We start from the raw sequence: 21819 nt of genomic DNA on the forward strand, positions 1-21819 counted from the left end.
ATTTTTTTAACAAATATCCCCTTTTTGTTGGAGCTGGAATAGCCACAATAAGCCGGTTTTTAGCGTGCCTTACTTTCCCATGTCCGTTTTCAATTAACATCCTACCTTTTAGAAAGAATAAAATCCTCTGGATGGAATAAAATACCGTTTGGATTCGTGGCATTATCATTATTGCGGTTTGACAAAAAAAAAATGAATCCAGGCTCGAGCCATAAAGGCCCATTGCCTCCACACTAAAAAAACAATAATAAAAAAACGAAAAAAAAGGATAAAACAGTCCAAGTAGCCGTTAAGCTATTGGTGGCTCCCTTCAGGACGATATTTTGTGATAGGGCTTGCCTTTCTCTTTTTTTCTCCTTTATAGAACAACTCTTCATGGTAGTGACAAGGTGTCCACCATTATTTTCTCCAGTAGAGTTGACCTTTTGAATTTGCCAAGGCCCCTGTACCAAACAGGTTTTTCTGGTAGGTATTCTATTCTACAGGTCATTACATCTTTGCCAAGAGATTTACGCAATACCGGTCCCATAGGTAAACATTTCTACAGGGCATCACACCTTTCAAAGAGATTTACGCAATACCGGTCCTATAGGTAAACAAATTTACTGGATTTCTATTTCATGATATACAAGTGTCTTTTTTAGGTTAAATCCGTGTCAGAAAAACCGGTGTGTCTTTTTTAGTTGCCAATATATTTAGAATGGTTTTAAGTTGAAAATTGTGACGTAAAAATAACTCAGTTATTTGCTTGCGTGTATAGGAATTCCCATGTCATTTGCTTGCCTGTATTTTGTGTTAAATAAGTAGTTTTTGTATCTGTTAAAAGAGCTTTAAGGGGTTTGAGAGACTCATTTGCCTGATTCCGTGTGGTTTTTCTTTACTTAGTGCTCATTAAAAACGAAGTGTTTGTGTTAAATAAGTAGTTTTTGTATCTTTTAAAAGAGCTTTAAGGGGTTTGAGAGACTCACTTGCTTGATTCCGTATGGTTTTTCTCTACTTAGTGCTCATTAAAAATGAAGTTTTTGTGTTAAATAAGTAGTTCTTGTATCTGTTAAAAGAGCTTTAAGGGGTTTGAGAGACTCGGTTGCCTGATTCCATGTGCTTTTTCTTTACTTGTTGCACATTAAAAACAAAATTTTAGACTGAAAAGTGTTTGATTGGCAGAAGGATGTATTAGCGAAGTTATAGTGGAGGGCTAGTTGCTATCGAAAAACCCGTGTGGATGAGTTGAAATAAAAAATTTTAACAAGAAATGACTGAAGTGTTTTGGGGGGGGATGGGTTGACTGGCAGAAGGATGTATTAGCGTAGTTATAGTGTAGGGTAAGGTGCTAGCTAAAACCCCGTGTGGAGGAGTTGAAATAAAAATCTTAACTAGAAATGATTGAAAAGTGTTTTGGGGGAGATGGGTTTATTGGCAGAAGGATCTATTAGCGAAGTTATAGTGGAGGGTGAGTTGCTAGCGAAAAATCTAAGCTAATAGGGGTTGATGACCGTAAACTCTAGTTTTTTGTAAGAAAATTATGGAAAATACAATTCGTTGGCTCATAGGTGAAACTTAAGTCCAGGTATGGATCGAAAAATAAACTATTTCTGTAGAATCTGAGCTAATAAGGGTTTTTGACCATAAACTCTAGTTTCCTGTAAGAAAATAATGCAAAATACAATTCTCTCGTTCAAATGTAAAACTTAGGTCCATTCTCTGATTCAAATGTTGAAAAACCCGTGTGAATGAGTTGAAATAGAAATTTTTTAACAAGAAATGACTGAAAAGTGTTTTAGGGGAAATGGGTTGATTGGCAGAAGGATGTATTAGCATAGTTATAGTGGAGGCAGAGTTGCTAGCGAAAAACCCGTGTGGATGAGTTGAAATAAAAAATTTTAACAAGAAATGTCTGAAAAGTGTTTTGGGGGAGATGGGTTGATTGGCAGAAGGATGTATTAGCGAAGTTATAGTGGAGGGCAAGTTGCTAGTGAAAAATCTAAGCTAATAAGGGTTTTTGACCGTAAACTCTAGTTTTTTGTAAGAAAATTATGGAAAATACAATTTGTTGGTTCATAGGTGAAACTTAAGTCCAGGTATAGATCAAAAAATAAACTATTTCTGTAGAATCTGAGCTAATAAGGGTTTTTGACCATAAACTCTAGTTTCCTGTAAGAAAATTATGGAAAATACAATTCTCTCGTTCAAATGTGAAACTTAGGTCAATTCTCTGATTCAAATGTGAAACTTAAGTCCAGTTTTGGATACTCATATGAATGAGGACTGATGGTTCTAATTCAATATTTTTTTTTTCATAAAAAGAAACTATTTTTTTAAACTTCGAAATTATTCAACTTTATTTTTTTTTGTACGTATCTTGAAATGACAAATATGCTTACGGCTCTAACAATTGTACTCTGTGATTGGTCAGAGACACAAGGTGGTTTTCTCACTGGTATTCTATTTCTAGATATCGACACTACCTTGTCTATTGCATGTATTAAATCAGTATTTTTTACACAGTGGAACTATAAACACAGAAGTCATATCATTAAAAGAAGTAAAAATGGAGAATTTTAATAATGTGTGTTCACTTACCAATGTTATTGTAGCTTTTAGTGCTGACAGGGAGAAGTATTTGAAATATGAAAGAAGTAAAAATGATAGCACTCTTGGAAATGTATGTGTGCATTGTCATAACAGTAAGGAATTTAATTTCTTTGGAGTACCAAAAAAATTCAACTCTTTTTATGGTGGATATGCAAGAGTGAGATATCCAGAGATGATAGCACTCATTAAAATGCCAACATAAAAATAATAGTTGATGAAGAGGGACATCTTCTTCCCAGTGCTTATGGTAACATTCTACCTCTTGTTACACCCCATCGTCAACTTTCGGGTATTACCATTCAACGGAAGATCAAAAGAAGACATGCATACTCTTCTACTAATATCATAAACCATATCTTGTCGACGTGCCGAAACTGTTACCTTTGTAGAAATAATGTTGTAATAGACAGTGAAATTGCCGGAAAAATAAAAAGAGCATTGGCAGAAAATATCACTAAGGAATATAAGGATGAATCGATGAAAAACAAAGTGCCAGCAAACGTCACTACCATTAATCAAACAATTAATGAAACAAATAATAGCAAAGATGAAGTGCATATTGAACATGTGGATGACCCCCCATTAGAAATGTGTTCACATAGTAGTGTTATTGTAGCATTGAATGCTGACAAGGAGAAGTATTTGAACTATGAAACAAGTACAAGTGGTAGCACTATCGGAAATGTATGCGTGCGTTGTCATGACACTATGGAATTAAATTTCTTTGGAGTACCAAAAAAATTCAATTATACAAAAGGTGGATATGGGAAAGTATCATTTCCAGAGATGTTAGTGCTCAAAGAGAATGCCAACATAAAAAATAATAGTTGATGAAGAGGGGTATCTTCATGCTAGTGCTATAGGTAACATGCTACCTATTGATAGAACCTTTTGTCGGCTTTTAGGTATTAGCATTCAAATGAAAGCAAAGAGGAAAAGAAAGGCCTACTCTGCTACTAATATCATAAACCATATCTTGTCTACGTGCCGAAACTGTTACCTGTGTGAAAATAATGTGATAATAGACAGTGAAATTGCCAGAAAAATAAACAGGGTATTGTCAGAAAATATCACTACGGAATATAAAGATGAAACGATGAAAAACAAAACACCAGCAAACGTTACTGGCATAGATCAAACAGTCAATGAAGCAAATAATACCAAAGACGAAAATTATATTGAGCCTGTTCATGAGACACCAGTAAAAATTGTGTATGATTCAAAATGGAATAGTGATTATTCTACTGATTACGAACTAAGAGAAGACAATAACTACAATATCAAGAGAGAACATGGTGAACTATTTTATGGAACAGACTCAAAATGTCCAAAGTTAATCATTGATATTAATAATGTATCATAATATATTTTTGTATTAATATTCTACACAACATTATTTCATTAAAAATATTACATTGTTATTTGTTCATTATTTTTTAGAGTAAGCTAGCATATCAAGCGTTTAGAATGTCTATTAAAATATCGACGATGTAAGAAAAGGAATTTGCGTACATCTATTGTCAGACACAAGGGATAACATTGTCAAAATCTAGGTATCAGAATGAAAAATTGTAGGTAAGTAAGTAAGCAAGTAAGTAAGTAAGTAAGTAAGTAAGTAAGTAACAAACTCTTTCTTGAATTCACCTCATGGATACACAATGCAGAAATTTCATTTAAGAAATTATGAAAAAATTGTAAGCAAGTAACAAACTCTTTCATGAAGTCACCTCGTGGACCCACAATGCAGAAATTTCATTAAAGAAATTATGAAAAAATTGTAATTAAGTATCAAATTCTTTCTTGAATTCACCTGCTAGATAAACAAAAAAGACATTTCGTTCAAGAAATTATGACAAAATTCCAAGTAAGTAACAAACTCATTATTGTTTTCACGACTTAGATACACGATGTAGAAATTTAATTCAAGAAATTATGAAAAAATTTTCAGTAAGTAACAATTTCTTTCTTGAAGTCAACTCTTGGATACACAATACGGAAGTTTCATTCAGTAAATTATGAAAAAATTGTAAGCGAGTAACAAACTCTTTCCTGAAGTCACCTCTTGGATACACAATGCAGAAACTTCATTTAAGAAATTATCAAAAATTGTAAGTAAGTAGCAAATTCTTTCTTGAATTCGCCGCTTGGATAAACAAAAAAGTCATTTCATTCAAGAAATTATGACAAAATTCCAAGTAAGTAACAAACTCATTATTGTTTTAACGAGTTAGATACACGATGTAGAAATTTAATTCAATAAATTATGAAACAATTCTCTGCAAGTAACAATTTCTTTCTTGAAGTCAACTCTTGGATACACAATACGGAAATTTGATACAATAAATTATGAAAAAATTGTAAGAACGTAACAAACTCTTTCCTCAAGTCATCTCTTGGATATACAATGCAGAAACTTCATTTAAGAAATTATCAAAAATTGTAAGTAAGTAGCAAATTCTTTCTTGAATTCGCCTCTTGGATAAACAAAAAAAAGTCATGTCATTCAAGAAATTATGAAAAAATTCTAAATAAGTAACAAATCCTTTCTTGAAGTTACCTCATGGATAAACAACACAGAAATTTCATTTTAGAAATTATCAACAATTGTAAGTAAGTAGCAAATTCTTTCTTGAATTCGCCTTCTGGATAAATAAAAAAGACATTTCGTTCAAGAAATTATGACAAAATTCTAAGTAAGTAACAAACTTTTTCTTGAATCCTCCTCCTGAATGCACAATACAGATATTTCATTTAAGAAATTACGAAAAAATTGTAAGCAAGTAACAAACTCTTTCTTGAATACACCTCGTAGATACACAATGCAGAAATTTCATTTAAGAAATTATCAAAAATTGTAAGTAAGTAGCAAATTCTTTCTCGAATTCGCCTCCTGGATCAATAAAAAGATATTTCATTCAAGAAATTATGACAAAATTCTAAGTAAGTAACAAACTCTTTCTTGAAGTTACCTCATGGATACATAATGCAGAAATTTCATTTAAGAAATTATGAAAAAATTGTAAGCAAGTAACACACACTTTCCTGAAGTCACCTCGTGCACAATGCAGAAATTTCATTAAAGAAAATATGAAAAAATTGTAAGTAAGTAGCAAATTCTTTCTTTAATTCACCTGCTGGATAAACAAAAAGACATTTCGTTCAAGAAATTATGACAAAATTCCTAGTAAGTAACAAACTCATTATTGTTTTCACGACTTAGATACACGATGTAGAAATTTAATTCAAGAAATTATGAAAAATTCTCAGTAGGTAACAATGTCTTACTTGAAGTCAACTCTTGGATACACAATACGGAAATTTCATTCAATAAATTATGAAAAAATTGTAAGCAAGTAACAAACTCTTTCCTGAAGTCACGTCTTGGATACACAATGCAGAAACTTCATTTAAGAAATTATCAAAAATTGTAAGTAAGTAGCAAATTCTTTTTTGAATTCGCTTCTTGGATAAACAAAAAAAGTCATTTCATTCAAGAAATTATGACAAAATTCTAAATAAGTAACAAATCCTTTCTTGAAGTTACCTCATGGATACACAACGCTTTATTGTTTTCATGACTTAGATACACGATGTAGAAATTTAATTCAAGAAATTATAAAAAAAAGCAAAGTAATTAACAAACTCTTTATTGATTTTCATCTCTTGTATACAAAAAAAAAGACTTTTAATTCAAGAAATTATGACAAAATTCTAAGTAAGTAAAAAACTCATTCTTGAATTCGCCGTTTACATGCACAATACAGAAATTTCATTCTATGGGACCTCTACACGTGAATAAACACGTTTTGAAACTACATGCTATTTGCTTGCCTTTCCTTGGCACCTTTCCAAACGAGCGGGGATTCCCCACTGGTTCCTACACATTGCAAAAGTGACGTCTCTGTGTTGTCTCTGTGTCGTCTCTTTGATGACACACACATAGAGACGAGACACGCACAGACACGACACACAAACAGAGTCTAGTGAGAGAGATATCCAAAAAGTTGGGTTGATCTAGGTTCACTTAGAGTGGCGTGCCACTCTAAGTGAACCTAGATCAACCCAACTTTTGGATATCTCTCTCACTATGACTCTGTTTGTGTGTCGTGTCTGTGCGTGTCTCGTCTCTATGTGTGTGTGATCAAAGAGACGACACAGAGACAGCCCAGAGACGTCACTTTTTTGGAATGTGTAGGAACCAGTGGGGAATCCACGCTCGTTTGGAAAGGTGCCAAGGAAAGGTAAGTAAATAGCATGTAGTTTCAAAACGTGTTTAATCACGTGTAGAGGTCCCATAGAATGAAATTTCTGTATTGTGCATGTAAACGGCGAATTCTAGAATGAGTTTTTTACTTACTTAGAATTTTGTCATAATTTCTTGAATGAAATGTCTTTTTTTTTTGTATCCAAGAGATGAAATAAATAAAGAGTTTGTTACTTACTTTCCTTTTTTTTTAATTTCTTGAATTAAATTTATAAATCGTGTATCTAAGTCGTTAAAACAATAAAGCGTTGTGTATCCATGAGATAACTTCAAGAAAGGATTTGTTACTTTTTTAGAATTTTGTCATAATTTCTTGAATGAAATGACTTTTTTTGTTTATCCAAGAGGCGAATTCAAGAAAGAATTTGCTACTTACTTACAATTTTTGATAATTTCTTAAATGAAGTTTCTGCATTGTGTATCCAAGAGGTGACTTCAGGAAAGAGTTTGTTACTTTCTTACAATTTTTTCATAATTTATTGAATGAAATTTCCGTATTGTGTATCCAAGAGTTGACTTCAAGAAAGAAATTGTTACCTACTGAGAATTTTTCATAATTTCTTGAATTAAATTTCTACATCGTGTATCTAAGTCGTGAAAACAATAATGAGTTTGTTACTTACTTGGAATTTTGTCATAATTTCTTGAACGAAATGTCTTTTTGTTTATCCAGCAGGTGAATTCAAGAAAGAATTTGCTACTTACTTACAATGTTTTCATAATTTCTTTAATGAAATTTCTGTATTGTGTATCCACGAGGTGACTTCAGGAAAGAGTTTGTTACTTGCTTACAATTTTTTTCATAATTTCTTAAATGAAATTTCTGTATTATGTATACATGAGGTAACTTCAAGAAAGAGTTTGTTGCTTACTTAGAATTTTGTCATAATTTCTTGAATGAAATATCTTTTTTATTGATCCAGGAGGCGAATTCGAGAAAGAATTTGCTAATTACTTACAATTTTTGATAATTTCTTAAATGAAAATTCTGCATTGTGTATCTACGAGGTGTATTCAAGAAAGAGTTTGTTACTTGCTTACAATTTTTTCGTAATTTCTTAAATGAAATATCTGTATTGTGCATTCAGGAGGAGGATTCAGGAAACAGTTTGTTACTTACTTAGAATTTTGTCATAATTTCTTGAACGAAATGTCTTTTTTATTTATCCAGAAGGCGAATTCAAGAAAGAATTTGCTACTTACTTACAATTGTTGATAATTTCTTAAATGAAATTTCTGTGTTGTGTATCCATGAGGTAACTTCAAGAAAGGATTTGTTACTTATTTAGAATTTTTTCATAATTTCTTGAATTAAATTACTTTTTTTGTTGATCCAAGAGGCGAATTCAAGAAAGAATTTGCTACTTACTTACAATTTTTGATAATTTCTTAAATGAAGTTTCTGCATTGTGTATCCAAGAGGTGACTTCAGGAAAGGGTTTGTTACTTGCTTACAATTTTTCCATAATTTATTGAATGAAATTTCCGTATTGTGTATCCAAGAGTTGACTTCAAGAAAGAAATTGTTACTTACTGAGAATTTTTTCATAATTTCTTGAACTAAATTTCTACATCGTGTATCTAAGTCGTGAAAACAATAATGAGTTTGTTACTTACTTGGAATTTTGTCATAATTTCTTGAATTAAGTGTCTTTTTTATTTATCCAAGAGGCAGATTCAAGAAAGAATTTGCTAATTACTTACAATTTTTGATAATTTCTTACATGAAGTTTCTGCATTGTGTATCCAAGAGGTGACTTCAGGAAAGAGTTTGGTACTCGCTTACAATTTTTTCATAATTTACTGAATGAAATTTCAATATTGTATATCCAAGAGTTGACTTCAAGAAAGAAATTGTTACTTACTGAGAATTTTTTCATAATTTCTTGAATTAAATTTCTACATCGTGTATCTAAGTCGTGAAAACAATAATGAGTTTGTTACTTACTTGGAATTTTGTCATAATTTCTTGAACGAAATGTCTTTTTGTTTATCCAGCAGGTGAATTCAAGAAAGAATTTGCTACTTACTTACAATTTTTTCATAATTTCTTTAATGAAATTTCTGCATTGTGTATCCATGAGGTGAATTCATGAAAGAGTGCTTACTTACTTACCTACAATTTTTCATTCCGATACCTAGATTTTGACAATGTTATCCCATGTGTCTGACAAAAGATGTACGCAAATTCCTTTTCTTACATCGTCGATGTTTTAATAGACATTCTATACGCTTGATATGCTATCTTACTCTAAAAAATAATGAACAAATAACAATGTAATATTTTTAATGAAATAATTTTATGTAGAATATTAATACAAAATTATATTATGATACATTATTAATATCAATGATTAACTTTGGACATTTTGAATCTGTTCCATAAAATAGTTCACCATGTTCTCTCTTGATATTGTAGTTATTGTCTTCTCTTAGTTCGTAATCAGTAGAATAATCATTATTCCATTTTGAACCATACACAATTTTTACTGGTGTCTCATGAACAGGCTCAATATGATTTTCGTCTTTGGTATTATTTGATTCATTGACTGTTTGATCATGGCCAATAACGTTTGCTGGTGTTTTTTTTTTCATCGTTTCATCTTTATATTCCATAGTGATATTTTCTGACAATACCCTTTTTATTTTTCTGGCAATTTCACTGTCTGTTATCACATTATTTTTACACAGGTAACAGTTTCGGCACGTAGACAAGATATGGTTTATGATATTAGTAGCAGAGTAGGCCTTTCTTTTCCTCTTTGCTTTTATTTGAATGCTAATACCTAAAAGCCGACGAAAGGTTCTATCAATAGGAAGCATGTTACCTATAGCACTAGCATGAAGATACCCCTCTTCATCAACTATTATTTTTATGTTGTCATTCTCTTTGAGTACTAAAATCTCTTGAACCGATACTTCTGTAATTCTACCATTTGTATAATGGATTTTTTTTGGTGCTCCAAGTAAATTTAATTCCAGAGTCATGACAATATACGCATGCGTTTTCGATAGTGCTACAAATTTTGCTTGTGTTATAGTTAAAATGCTTTTCCTTGTCAGCATTCAATGCTACAATAACACTAGCATGTGAACACATTTCTAATGGGGGGTCATCCACATGTTCAATATGCACTTCATCTTTGCTATTATTTGTTTCATTAATTGTTTGATTAATGGTAGTGACGTTTGCTGGCACTTTGTTTTTCATCGATTCATCTTTATATTCCTTATTGATATTTTCTGCTAATGCCCTTTTTATTTTTCCGGCAATTTCACTGTCTATTACAACATTATTTTTACAAAGGTAACAGTTTCGGCACGTCGACAAGATATGGTTTATGATATTAGTAGAAGAGTATGCATGTCTGCTTTTGATCTTCCGTTGAATGCTAATACCCGAAAGTTGACGATGGGGTGTAACAAGAGGTAGCATGTTACCACAAGCACTGGCAAGAAGATGTCTCTCTTCATGAAATATTATTTTTATATTGGCATTTTGTTTGAGTGCTATCATCTCTGGGTATCTACTCTTGCATATACGCCCTAACAAAAGTTGAATTTTTTTGGTAAGTCAAAGAAGTTAAATTCCTTACTGTCATGACAATACACTCATACATTTTCAATAGTGCTACCATTTTTACTTGTTTCATAGTTTAAATACTTCTCCTTGTCAGCATTCTATGCTACAATAACATTGACATGTGAACACACTTTATTAAAATGCTCCATCTTCACTTTTTTAAAAGATATGACTTATGTGTCTATCATTCTACTGCGTAAAAAATACTGATTTAATACATGCAATAGACTAGGTAGTGTCAATATCCGGACATAGAATACCAGTGGGAAAGCCACATTGTGTCTCTGACCATTCACAGAGTACAATTGTTAGAGCCGTAAGCATATTTTGTCATTTTATGATACGTACAAAAAAAAATAAAGTTGAATAATTTCGAAGTTAAAAAAAAATAGTTTCTTTTTATGAAAAAAAATATTGAATTAGAACCATCAGTCCTCATTATTATGAGTATCCAAAACTGGACTTAAGTTTCACATTTGAATCAGAGAATCGACCTAAGTTTCACATTTGAACGAGAGAATTGTATTTTCCATAATTTTCTCACAGGAAACTAGAGTTAATGGTCAAAAACCCCTATTAGCTCAGATTCTACAGAAATAGTTTATTTTACGATCCATACCTGGACTTAAGTTTCACCTATGAACCATCAAATTGTATTTTCCATAATTTCCTTACAAAAAACTAGATTTTACGGTCAAAAACCCTTATTAGCTTAGATTTTTCACTAGCAACTTGCCCTCCACTATAACTTCGCTAATACATCCTTCTTCCAATCAACCCATCTACCCCAAAACACTTTTCAGACATTTCTTGTTAAAAATTTTTATTTCAACTCATCCACACGGGTTTTTCGCTAGCAACTTGCTCCCCACTATAACTACGCTAATACATCCTTCTGCCAATCAACCCATCTCCCCCAGAACACTTTTCAGTCACTACTTGTTAAAAAATTCTTATTTCAACTCATTCACACGGGTTTTTCCACATTTGAACCAGAGAATGGACCTAAGTTTCACATTTGAACGAGAGAATTGTATTTTGCATAATTTTCTTACAGGAAACTAGAGTTTATGGTCAAAAACCCTTATTAGCTCAGATTCTACGAAATAGTTTATTTTTCGATCCATACCTGGACTTAAGTTTCACCTATGAACCAACGAATTGTATTTTCCATAATTTTCTTACAAAAAACAAGAGTTTACGGTCAAAAACCCCTATTAGCTTAGATTTTTCGCTAGCAAGTCGCCCTCCACTTTAACTTCGCTAATACATCCTTCTGCCAATAAACCCATCTCCCCCAAAACAGTTTTGAGTCATTTCTTGTTAAAATTTTTATTTCAACTCATCCACACGGGGTTTTAGCTAGCAACTTGCCCTCCACTATAACTACGCTAATACATCCTTCTGGCAATCAACCCATCCCCCCCCAAAACACTTCAGTCATTTCTTGTTAAAAAAAATTTTATTTCAACTCATCCACACGGGTTTTTCGCTAGCAACTCGCCCTCCACTATAACTTCGCTAATACATCCTTCTGCCAATCAAACACTTTTCAGTCTAAAATTTAGTTTTTAATGTGCAACAAGTAAAGAAAAAGCACATGGAATCAGGCAACCGAGTCTCTCAAACCCCTTAAAGCTCTTTTAACAGATACAAGAACTACTTATTTAACACAAAAACTTCATATTTAATGAGCACTAAGTAGAGAAAAACCACACTGAATCAAGCAACTGAATCTCTCAAACCCCTTAACGCTATTTTAAAAGATACAAAAACAACTTATTTAAAACAAAAAATTATCTTTGAATGAACACTAAGTAGAGACAAACCACACGGAATCAGGAAACAGAGTGTGTCAACCCTCATAAAGCTCCTTTAAAAGATACAAAAACTACTTATTTAACACAAAATACAGGCAAGCAAATAACATGGGAATTCCTATACACGCAAGCAAATAACTGAGTTATTTTTACGTCACAATTTTCAACTTAAAACCATTCTAAATATATTGGCAACTAAAAAAGACACACCGGTTTTTCTGATACGGATTTAACCTAAGAAAGAAACTTGTATATCATGAAATAGAAATCCAGTAAATTTGTTTACCTATAGGACCGGTATTGCGTAAATCTCTTTGAAAGGTGTGATGCCCTGTAGAAATGTTTACCTATGGGACCGGTATTGCGTAAATCTCTTGACAAAGATGTAATGACCTTTAGAATAGAATACCTACCAGAAAAACCTGTTTGGTACGGGGGCCTTGGCAAGTTCAAAAGGTCAACTCTACTTTCTCCCATCTCGAAAATCCCCCTTACCACTTTCGGAGCAGCTTCGACAGGCAAAACTCGCCCGTTAGAAGGGAGGGGAAAGTAACCCACTAGTCATCATCCATCAACAGCAAGTGGCGCCTGATACTCATAACCGATACTAGCAAAAGAACGTCTTTCTCTCACTTAAGAATTGTTGCTCAAGGGTTGTTTCCTTAAGCCAAGATAGGTGCTTCATGTGTCCAGAAGGATTGACCACCCATCATGAGTTGATTTTTTTTTTCATTCCTCACAGTATGATTTTAAAAGCCATTTCAATCCATCCAACCTCGGCGGCGTATTTAAAAAAAAATACCCAACCTCGCGGTCAGACACTTTAGAAGAAGGCCAGTGGCTGTACGGTGTCTAGGAATATTAAAACCCTATTTCTACCTACTCTTCTCAGTGAGCACCAAGAGAATGGTTTTCAACACAGCCTCCGTTGTAGCATACATAATCGTAAAACCATCGATTTGCGTAGATCATAGGCAACACAATAGCGCTGCCTAAGTAAAGAATGATGTTGGCACAATGTATTACTTTTTCTTTTTTTTCTTGTTTTTTTTAGACCAGGGCACTTCGTATAAAAGGAATTGTCGTATAAACATCAAAAGGCGCTCATTGGATTGGAAATCAGAAGCTATAGTCCACTTTTTAAGAGTCAAAGTGATCGGAGGGCAGCTACCCCCCCCCCACACACACACACACACATAATATTTTTCTGAAATTAATCTAATAGAGATTTTGAGATGGTCATTCTATTCCAAATGCTCCAAATATCATATAACAAGGCGTTCATATAACAAACGTCAGAGCCCAATATCATATAACAAACCTCAGAGCCTGGGGGTAAATGTTGTAAGTTATTCCCCGAGTGTATTTAAGGTTTATATGAAAGGGATGGTTGTATAAACTTTAGAGGAGGCTCATTTGACTGAAAAATGGAAGTTCTAGCTCCCTTTTCAGGGTCAAAAGTGATGGGGGGCAACTACCTCCTCCCTAACTACCCCTCTTTTCACCAAATGCATCTAATTGAAATTGGGAGATAGACATTTTGTTCAAAATTGTCCACATAACGTGTAGGAATGTCTCCGGGGTTGTAAGTAAAGCCCTAGAGGCATATAAGGTTTTTTATGGAATGAGTAGTCGTACAAACTTCAGAAGGGGCTCATTTGATTTTAAATTGGAAGTTATGCTGCCATTTTCAAGAGTCAAAAGTGTTTTGAGAGCACCCTCCCCTCCACGTTCTTCATTTCCCCAGACACATCCTGTCAAAATTTTGAGACAACAATTTTGTTCAGCGTAGTTGAAGGGTCCGAAAATTGTGTCTTTGAGGATGACAACCCCCTGCAACCCTCAGGGCAAGGGTTGTAAGTTATACCCTGGGGGATATAAAGTTTTTATAGATAGTGTGATCGTATATAATTCGGGGAGAATCATTGGATTGGTAAGTTCTAGTCGTAAGTCGTAAGTTCTAGTGCCGTTTTTAAGAGTCAAAGTGATCAGAGGGGAGCTACCCCTCTGATGATTTTGAAAAAAACACGCCATGTTTTCCCAAAATGCATCCAATAGAAATTATGAGATAGCCATTATATTCAAATAGTTCAAAGATCATATAACAAGGCTTTTGGGGTTGATAAAAACCATCATAACCAGGGGGCAAGGGCTGCAAGCTATGTCCCAGGGACACTTAACGTTTTATGGAAGGGATAGTTGGATAAACTTTAGAGGTGACTCATTGGTTGAAAATTGGCAGTTCTAGTTCCCTATTTGACGTCAAATGTGATGGAGGGCAACTAACACTCCCCACTGCCAATTAGACCTCTTTTAACTAAATACATCTGATTAAAATTTTGAAATAGCCATTTTCTTCAAAATAGTAAAAAAAAATATAGCAATGCCTCCAGTGTTGACACAAGCCCTCAGAGCCCCGGGACAAGGCTGTAAGTTTTACCCTGGGGGAATGTAAGGTTATTATGGTATGAGTGGTTATATAAACTTCAGATGGGGCTCATTTGATTTGAAATTGAAAGTTATAGTGCCTGTTTTAATAGCCAAATTCACTTGAGATCAACCAGCCTCCCCCCCCCCCCCGCTCATCATTTACCAAAACAAACATCCAAACTAAGTTTGAAACATCTATTTTTGCAGTATTGTTGAAAGGTTCAGTAATTATGCGTTTGGAATTGTAACCCCCCCCCCCCGAGGCCTCGGGGAAAGGGCTGTAAGTTAGGCAATTTGTTTCTTGTTTCAATTAATTAAAAAACACTTTTTCCACAAAAATAGATTTTCAAAAAAAAGTAAAAAACTCCATTAAACCAAAACTGAGCAATAATAAAATCAAATAATCTACCAAGCGTGAAACTACCACAAATCAGCATCGATAGATAAATGAAACCCAAAACGAACAGAAATTAAAATAAATAACCGAGTCAAACTCAAAACGAGCCGAAATTAGCATGAATTGGGCTCAAAACCCCTATGCCTTCCCAAGGCCAGAACATAGTTTGCTCTTTACTGAAAAATATATATGTTTTTACTTTTATAACTTTAATAAATCAAATAATATTAACATTTTGATTACTAAATATCAGTATATGTATATTAAACTGACAATGCACATTCATTTGTATTTTTTTCAGTAAAGTGCAAATTATGTTCTAACCTTGGGAAGAACATTACTCCATTCGATCACTCTCGACTGTTAAAAAGGGGACTAGCCGTTTCAATTCCCAATCGAATGATTCCTTTTTGAATCTTTTACGACAACGCTTTCTTTTAAAAAAAAACTTAGTTGCCCTCAGGGCATAACTTACAAGCCTTGCCCTGGAAGCTGTGAGGGAAGTTTCATCCTCAAAATCATAATTTACGGACTTTTTAACTACGTCGAACAAAATGGCTATCTCAAAATTTTGATTGGATGTGTTTGGGGAAATGGTGGGTGTGAGGGGTGTTAGTTATCCTCAAATCACTTTCGACTATTGAAAAGGGCACAAGCCTTTCTAATTTTTAATCGAATGAGCCCGTTTTGAAGCTTCTACAACATCACTATGTATAAAAACCTTATATGCCCCTGGGGCATAACATACAACCCTTGCCCCGAGGGCTCTGAGGGGGTTATCATCCTCAAAGACCTAGTTTCCAAAACTTTTAACTACGTTGAACAAAATGGCTATCTAAAAATTTTGATTGGATGTGTTTGGGGAAAAGGTGGGCGTGAGAGGGGGGTTAGTTGCCCTCAAATCGCTTTCGACTATTTAAGAGGGCTGTGAAGGGAGCGTCATCCTCTATATAATTTCCAAACCTTTCAACTACTTTGAACAAAACGTCTACCTCAAAATTTTGATGTGTTTGGATAAATGATGGGCGTAGAAGGGTTGTTAGTTGCCCTTCTATCACTTTCGACTATTAAAAAGGGCACTAGCCCTTTCAATATCCAATCAAACGAGTCCTTTTTGTACTTTCTATGCTCGTTCTGTAAAAACCTCATATACCCCAAGGGCATAACTTACAACACTTGCCCTGAGGGCTGTGGAGGGATATCACCCTGAAAGACCGAATTGCCCGAATTTACAACAACATGAACAAAATAGATATCTTTACATGTTGAGTGCGTATGTTTGGGGAAATGGTGGGTGCGAGAGGGGGGGTAGTTGCCCTCCAATCACTTTTGACTATTAAAAATGGCACTAGCCCTTCGAATTTCCAATTGAATGAGCCATTTTTGGAGTTTCTACGACAACGCTTTCTATAAAAACCTTATGTGCCCCCAGGGCATAATATACAACCTTTGCCCTGACGGCTGTGGAGGAGTGTCCTCCTCAAAAATGTAATTTCTATCTGGATGTGTTTGGGGAAATGGTGGGCGTGGAAGGGGTGTTAATTGCCTTCCAATCACTTTTGATTATTAAAAAGGGCATAAGCCACTCCAATTTCCATTCGAATGAGCCCATTTCGAAGTTTCTACAACAACTCCTTCGATACGAAGTGCCCTGGTCTAAAGGAGAAAAAAATAAATAATAGTGTATTGTGCCAAAATCGTTCTTTACTTAGGCTATTTCTGTATTTCTGTATTTCTGCTATTTCTGTAGCGAGTGCTACTTAGGCTGAGGATATTGAAATAAATCCTTGAGGAAAAGTTGAGGGGAAAGTTGAACTAAATCAAAACATGCTATGTACATAAAGAATGCTGATACGGCCGTATCAGCAACATTTTTGGAACGGCTTATCGTATCAAGAGGAAACTTCAGAGGCATCATGAGTGGGATGCTCAGTTGACCAAAAGGGCAAATATACCTGCTACTACTGCAATTAATATCACTGCTACTTACTACTGTTGCTACTAATACTAATAAAATACTAACACTGCAACTACTTCTCCTATTACCATCGTAACTGCTGCGATACTAGCACTTTTAAAGCTGAGTCTATGAAGGTGAAATTTGAGAGAGTATTGATGGCAAATTCAAACTCACAAAAGATACTATGTGCATTTAGATTGTTAAAAGAGCGTACATTAAGAATTGATTTGTGTATTAAGTAGCAATTCTCAGAGATTGCTTAAAGGAAGAACAATTGACCAAAAGGCAATTTGTGCACTGTACTACTACCCCTCCTATATTTACTAGTTTTACTACTATTATTACTATTGCTCCAACTACTACTTTAATTGCAACTACTTGTAAGCTTAAGAACATTAAGATGAAAATTTCAATAACTATATGAATATACAGGTTATCAAAAGGAAATATCGACAGTGTCATAGCAATGACTAATTTTATTAGATTGAGTACTAATATTATTTCTGATGCTACTGTTACAAATAAACCTAAGGGTATGAAATTTTCAGAGAAGTTTTAGGGGAGAAGGTAAACTGAATCACAACACGCCATCCGTATCCATGTTGTCGAAAGGGCATATCAGCAACATCCTAGGAGCAGTTTTGTGTGTGAAATTAAAACTTACGAGGTTTGTTGTGGGGGATGTTGTACTAACCAAAAGACAATATTTGCATCATAACACTACTGCTTCTACTCCAACAACAACTACTACTGCTACTATCATTCTTAATGCTGCTACTAAAGCCAAGGATATTAAGGCAAAAATTTCGGGAAATATTGAAACAACGTTGAACTAAATCGAAACACACTATGCCCCCATAAGTTGTCAAGAGGACGTATCAGCAATGCTTCAGGAACGATTGGTTGTATTAAGTTTAAACTTTCATCATGTGTTGAAGGGGATGATAAACAAAACTAAAGGTGCTATTTGCATTCTGCTACTATTATATACTATTGTGTTTTTTTTATTATTGTTGTTCTCATAGGTTAATATCTCTTCTCATGTTATTTTTCCTTCGTATAGGTTAGTTCCAGAGCCAAGCTCTACGTATCTAAATAATAGTGACGAGCCTGTATTGGTTGAACCTGTTTCTGGTCAACCAACAGAAGAAATAGAATCAAGTGAGCCTGGGTTGTTCAGTCGAGAAGGAACCCCAAATCTACCAATAAAGAAAATGGATTTACCGAGCCCAAGCGGATCTGATTCATTCAAAACTGCCGAATCAACTACTTATAAAACTGCTGAAAATGATGAAAGTGGGTCTTCAAAAACAGAAGAACTAAAAGCTGAAATTGAAGGAGAAGAGTCTATTATATCCTCTGACCCGGTGTTCCTTCGTACTTTATCATGTCAGAGTGTCAAGATTGGTAACAGGGTTAGGTTCCTGGCCGAAGTGTCATCCTCTGAAATTGTTGAGGTAAGCTGAATCTAAACACTTTAGTCGGAACTTTGCTGTGATTGGATGTATATCGTTATCATAAAGAAAGAAAAACAAGCAAAAACGGGGTTTTTAAAGGCCAAATGAAAATACAAAAAAAAAACACAACAAAAGGAAGGGGACAAGCGCCTCTCTTCTTCAGCACGAAACAAAAAAATATAATTAATGCGAGTGCCGAAGAACAAACCAACAAATAAAACGCGAAAAGTCAATGTGAATGTGAAAAAAAAAATAATGAAAAAAAAATTAAAAGATGAATAGAAATCAATAAAAGCCAAAAAATTTGGAAGAATTGAAACCAAATACCTAACAACAATAAAAGTGAGTCATTTACCAATATTCGTTTTGTCCAATATTCGAAATATTCGTATTCACCATATAATTAATAATTCGTATTCACAATATTCACCAATATTCGAAATATTCGTTTTGTTGTGTTTTTTCAGTATTTTCATTAGGCCTTTAAAACCCCCATTTTTGCTCGTTTTTCTTTCTTTATGTTATGTAAGGCCAATGTGGTTTAAGATATTATCGTATATCGTTATTTTTCAATTAGGGGGTAGGACGGATCGAGGGGAGGGGGAATAGACGGAGAGAGAGAGGGAAAGGAGGGAAAGAGAGGTAGTTTCTAATTCCCAGGTTGAAATCAGAAAGACATTTTTGATTTGACGTAAGAACGTTTCATGGAATATAATTAAGTTTAGTGCAAGTCTATGACCTTCTTTTTTTCGTTTTTATTCATATCGGTTTTGATAATACATTATATTTAAATTAGATACACTCAGAAATACTTAAAAAAAATGTTCGCCCATAGTCCATATTAATTTGGCCGCCTAGGGCAATCCTGCGGAACAAACACTAAATACCACTGTTAATAACATTACATAGTTGAGGTCCTCCATTTGACAGCCAGCATAAACTCAAGTTACCTCCAAAAAATTCAATTTAAAACACCAAAACAAAACTTAAATCTCAACGGGGAAAACAGGATCTGATATCTTTCTAAATTAATACCAGAATAATAAATAATTACCCATCTACTTTTACTTTTATTCGATATCATTTTAACTTAGTGTTACTGAACGCTTCTTACTCAGATGCTTTTTTTAGGTTTATTTAAAATGATCCAAGACTCAGTTTACTTTTAATTGCCTTTGGTGAACATAAACTCGTGAACATAAAATGTCAAGTGAAAAATCAGATCGAACACATGACGTATACGGAACAACCAACAGGCTTCTATCCGGTGATCTTCCCTGGCGTGTTTCAGCCACAGAAAAAATTCTTGAAAAGCATTTTGGGAGCAGAGAATGAAAGTATTTGTAACCAAAAACTGAGCAACTCCCAAACTAACTAAAGAAAATAGGGAACCTGTTTCGGTAATTAGGTTTAATGGTTTTTTATTTACTTGGTTAATCATATTTGAATGGGATTTAAATATTGCCGCCCAGACAAGACATGAGTATCGGATATGGGACTGTATCAGTGAAAAATAAAGAAAATGAAGGATCTTAACAGGAAAAAAAGGGCTTAAGTTTTTCTAATATTCCTAGATTTCTAGAAATTTTTAGGCCTACCGCTGTGGAATGTTGTTTGAAAGACAAATTTTCATCAATGCACACACCCAGATAGTTTACAAATCAATTTTATGGTCTCTGAATCATGCCTCTAGTCGCTTGGAGGCCTGTGAAAGAGGGCTGGAGCTTTTTTACTCGTCAAAATAGCGAAACGTGGGATTTCTTAAAATTCATTGTCACCTTGTCAGCATTCATCCACCAGTAAACAAGCTCCATTTTCTGCCGTTGTCGATAAACCATCACCTCAAAAATTACCGTTAGCACAGACAATGGCTATTTCATCCGCAAAGCCGAGTAACATTTCGTCAGAACTTGAACCCGAACTTGTGCTAGACAATGAAGTCTGAGAGTACAAATTGCAGCAACAAAATGGGGTGCGGTCAAAAATAAATTTCAAGTCGCTAATGTGTAAAATAAATAAGAGAGTGCCAAGAATTGAACCTTGGGGCACTCCGCAATTTTTGTCTTTGAATATGAATGATTATTCCCAATTATAATTACTCTGTTTTCTAGATAACTTTGGAATCATAAAAAAAGAGGCTCTCAACTCACCCCAATATGGTCTAACTCACCAAGCAGGATATCATCACATCTGAAACTAAAACAGAAGCAGAAGTCGGGAAACTTGAACAAAAAATAATATAGTCAATTATCGTATAAGCCGTTTGCATCATACGCACCGAAATAGTAATAGACGTATATAATCCGAATGCGGCCGTCATCGAAAGAAAATTAACTGCATCATTTTTAAAAACCGAGATCTATATTAAAATCACCTATGAAGAACAACTCAATACATTCTGAATGGGGTATCCTGTCAAAATACTTTCCAGATGGGCGAAAAATTCTGGGCTTGATCCAGAAGGAGGGTGGTATATCTTACAAATTAGTACCTTTTACTTGCTTGCAGGAAATCATACAAAGTGTTGTCATGCTTTTTCCATGACACGTTTCGAGTTTTTATTTTACTTCTACTCACACCTTGATCCTTTTTGTACAACTCAGCTTTCACTAAGTTTGTCACTCTTAGTTGAATTAGGAAATTTGAAGCCCAAAGATAAAAGCTCCTTTCGGCGCTTAGCAAGTTCTGGTGGTAGATCCAGGTGGAAGGCCAGGCTAAATCCTGACTTTTTTTTAGCTTACTGCAGCTTTGCATAATCACGTCACGATAATTAGGACCAGCGAAAGTAAAAAAGATAGGCTCTAAACTAGATTTTGAGCCCGAAACTCTATTAGTGCGATCAGACCCAGCAGCTGCTTTCTTCGTGATTCTATATCAGTTGTCAATATCAGTGCCTGAACTGTCTTGAATACTGAGTTTATCAGCAAATAGTAATCTTACTGTACTTAGGGGATCTTTGCTAGCGGAGGATTTCGGAAGCCCATGAATAACTAGATTTGACCTTCTAGAATATAAGTTCATACGAACACTAGTTAATTTCAAACTCGTCAACTCTTTCCGTAGACACTTAATTTCATCTTTTAGCAATTTGTTCTCCTGTTGAAGTTCGAAAATGGTTACTAGCATATCATCCATTCTACGGTTGAAATGACCTTTCGTTAACGCCATCCTCACTTAAGTCTGGTTAACAGTGCCCTTTCACGGCCCGCTTTAGCAAAACATCAAGCAAAACTTCACAAAACAGTAAAATACTCCGGTGTCAGCAAACAACACACACTCTCCGTCCCGGAGAACCGCACGCTGTGAATGACAGCAA

At 34.4% G+C, this 21819-nt stretch overlaps 1 protein-coding gene across 1 annotated transcript in view; it reads left to right on the forward strand.

Annotated features, from left to right (window-relative positions):
* The window catches only part of LOC148947628 (uncharacterized), a 200651-nt gene that overhangs the window by 30149 nt on the left and 148683 nt on the right, over positions 1-21819 (forward strand). The window contains exons 4-5 of the mRNA XM_089095962.1: positions 2506-2662; positions 18072-18503. Of these exons, the coding sequence (XP_088952088.1) occupies positions 2506-2662; positions 18072-18503 (589 nt within the window). The remainder of the gene's footprint in view (positions 1-2505; positions 2663-18071; positions 18504-21819) is intronic.

This window comes from Artemia sp. Qi Xiang Cuo, chromosome 10 (genome assembly GCF_049724085.1).
Source record: "Artemia sp. Qi Xiang Cuo chromosome 10, ASM4972408v1, whole genome shotgun sequence".
In the NCBI taxonomy this organism is placed as follows: Eukaryota; Metazoa; Arthropoda; class Branchiopoda; order Anostraca; family Artemiidae; genus Artemia; species Artemia sp. Qi Xiang Cuo.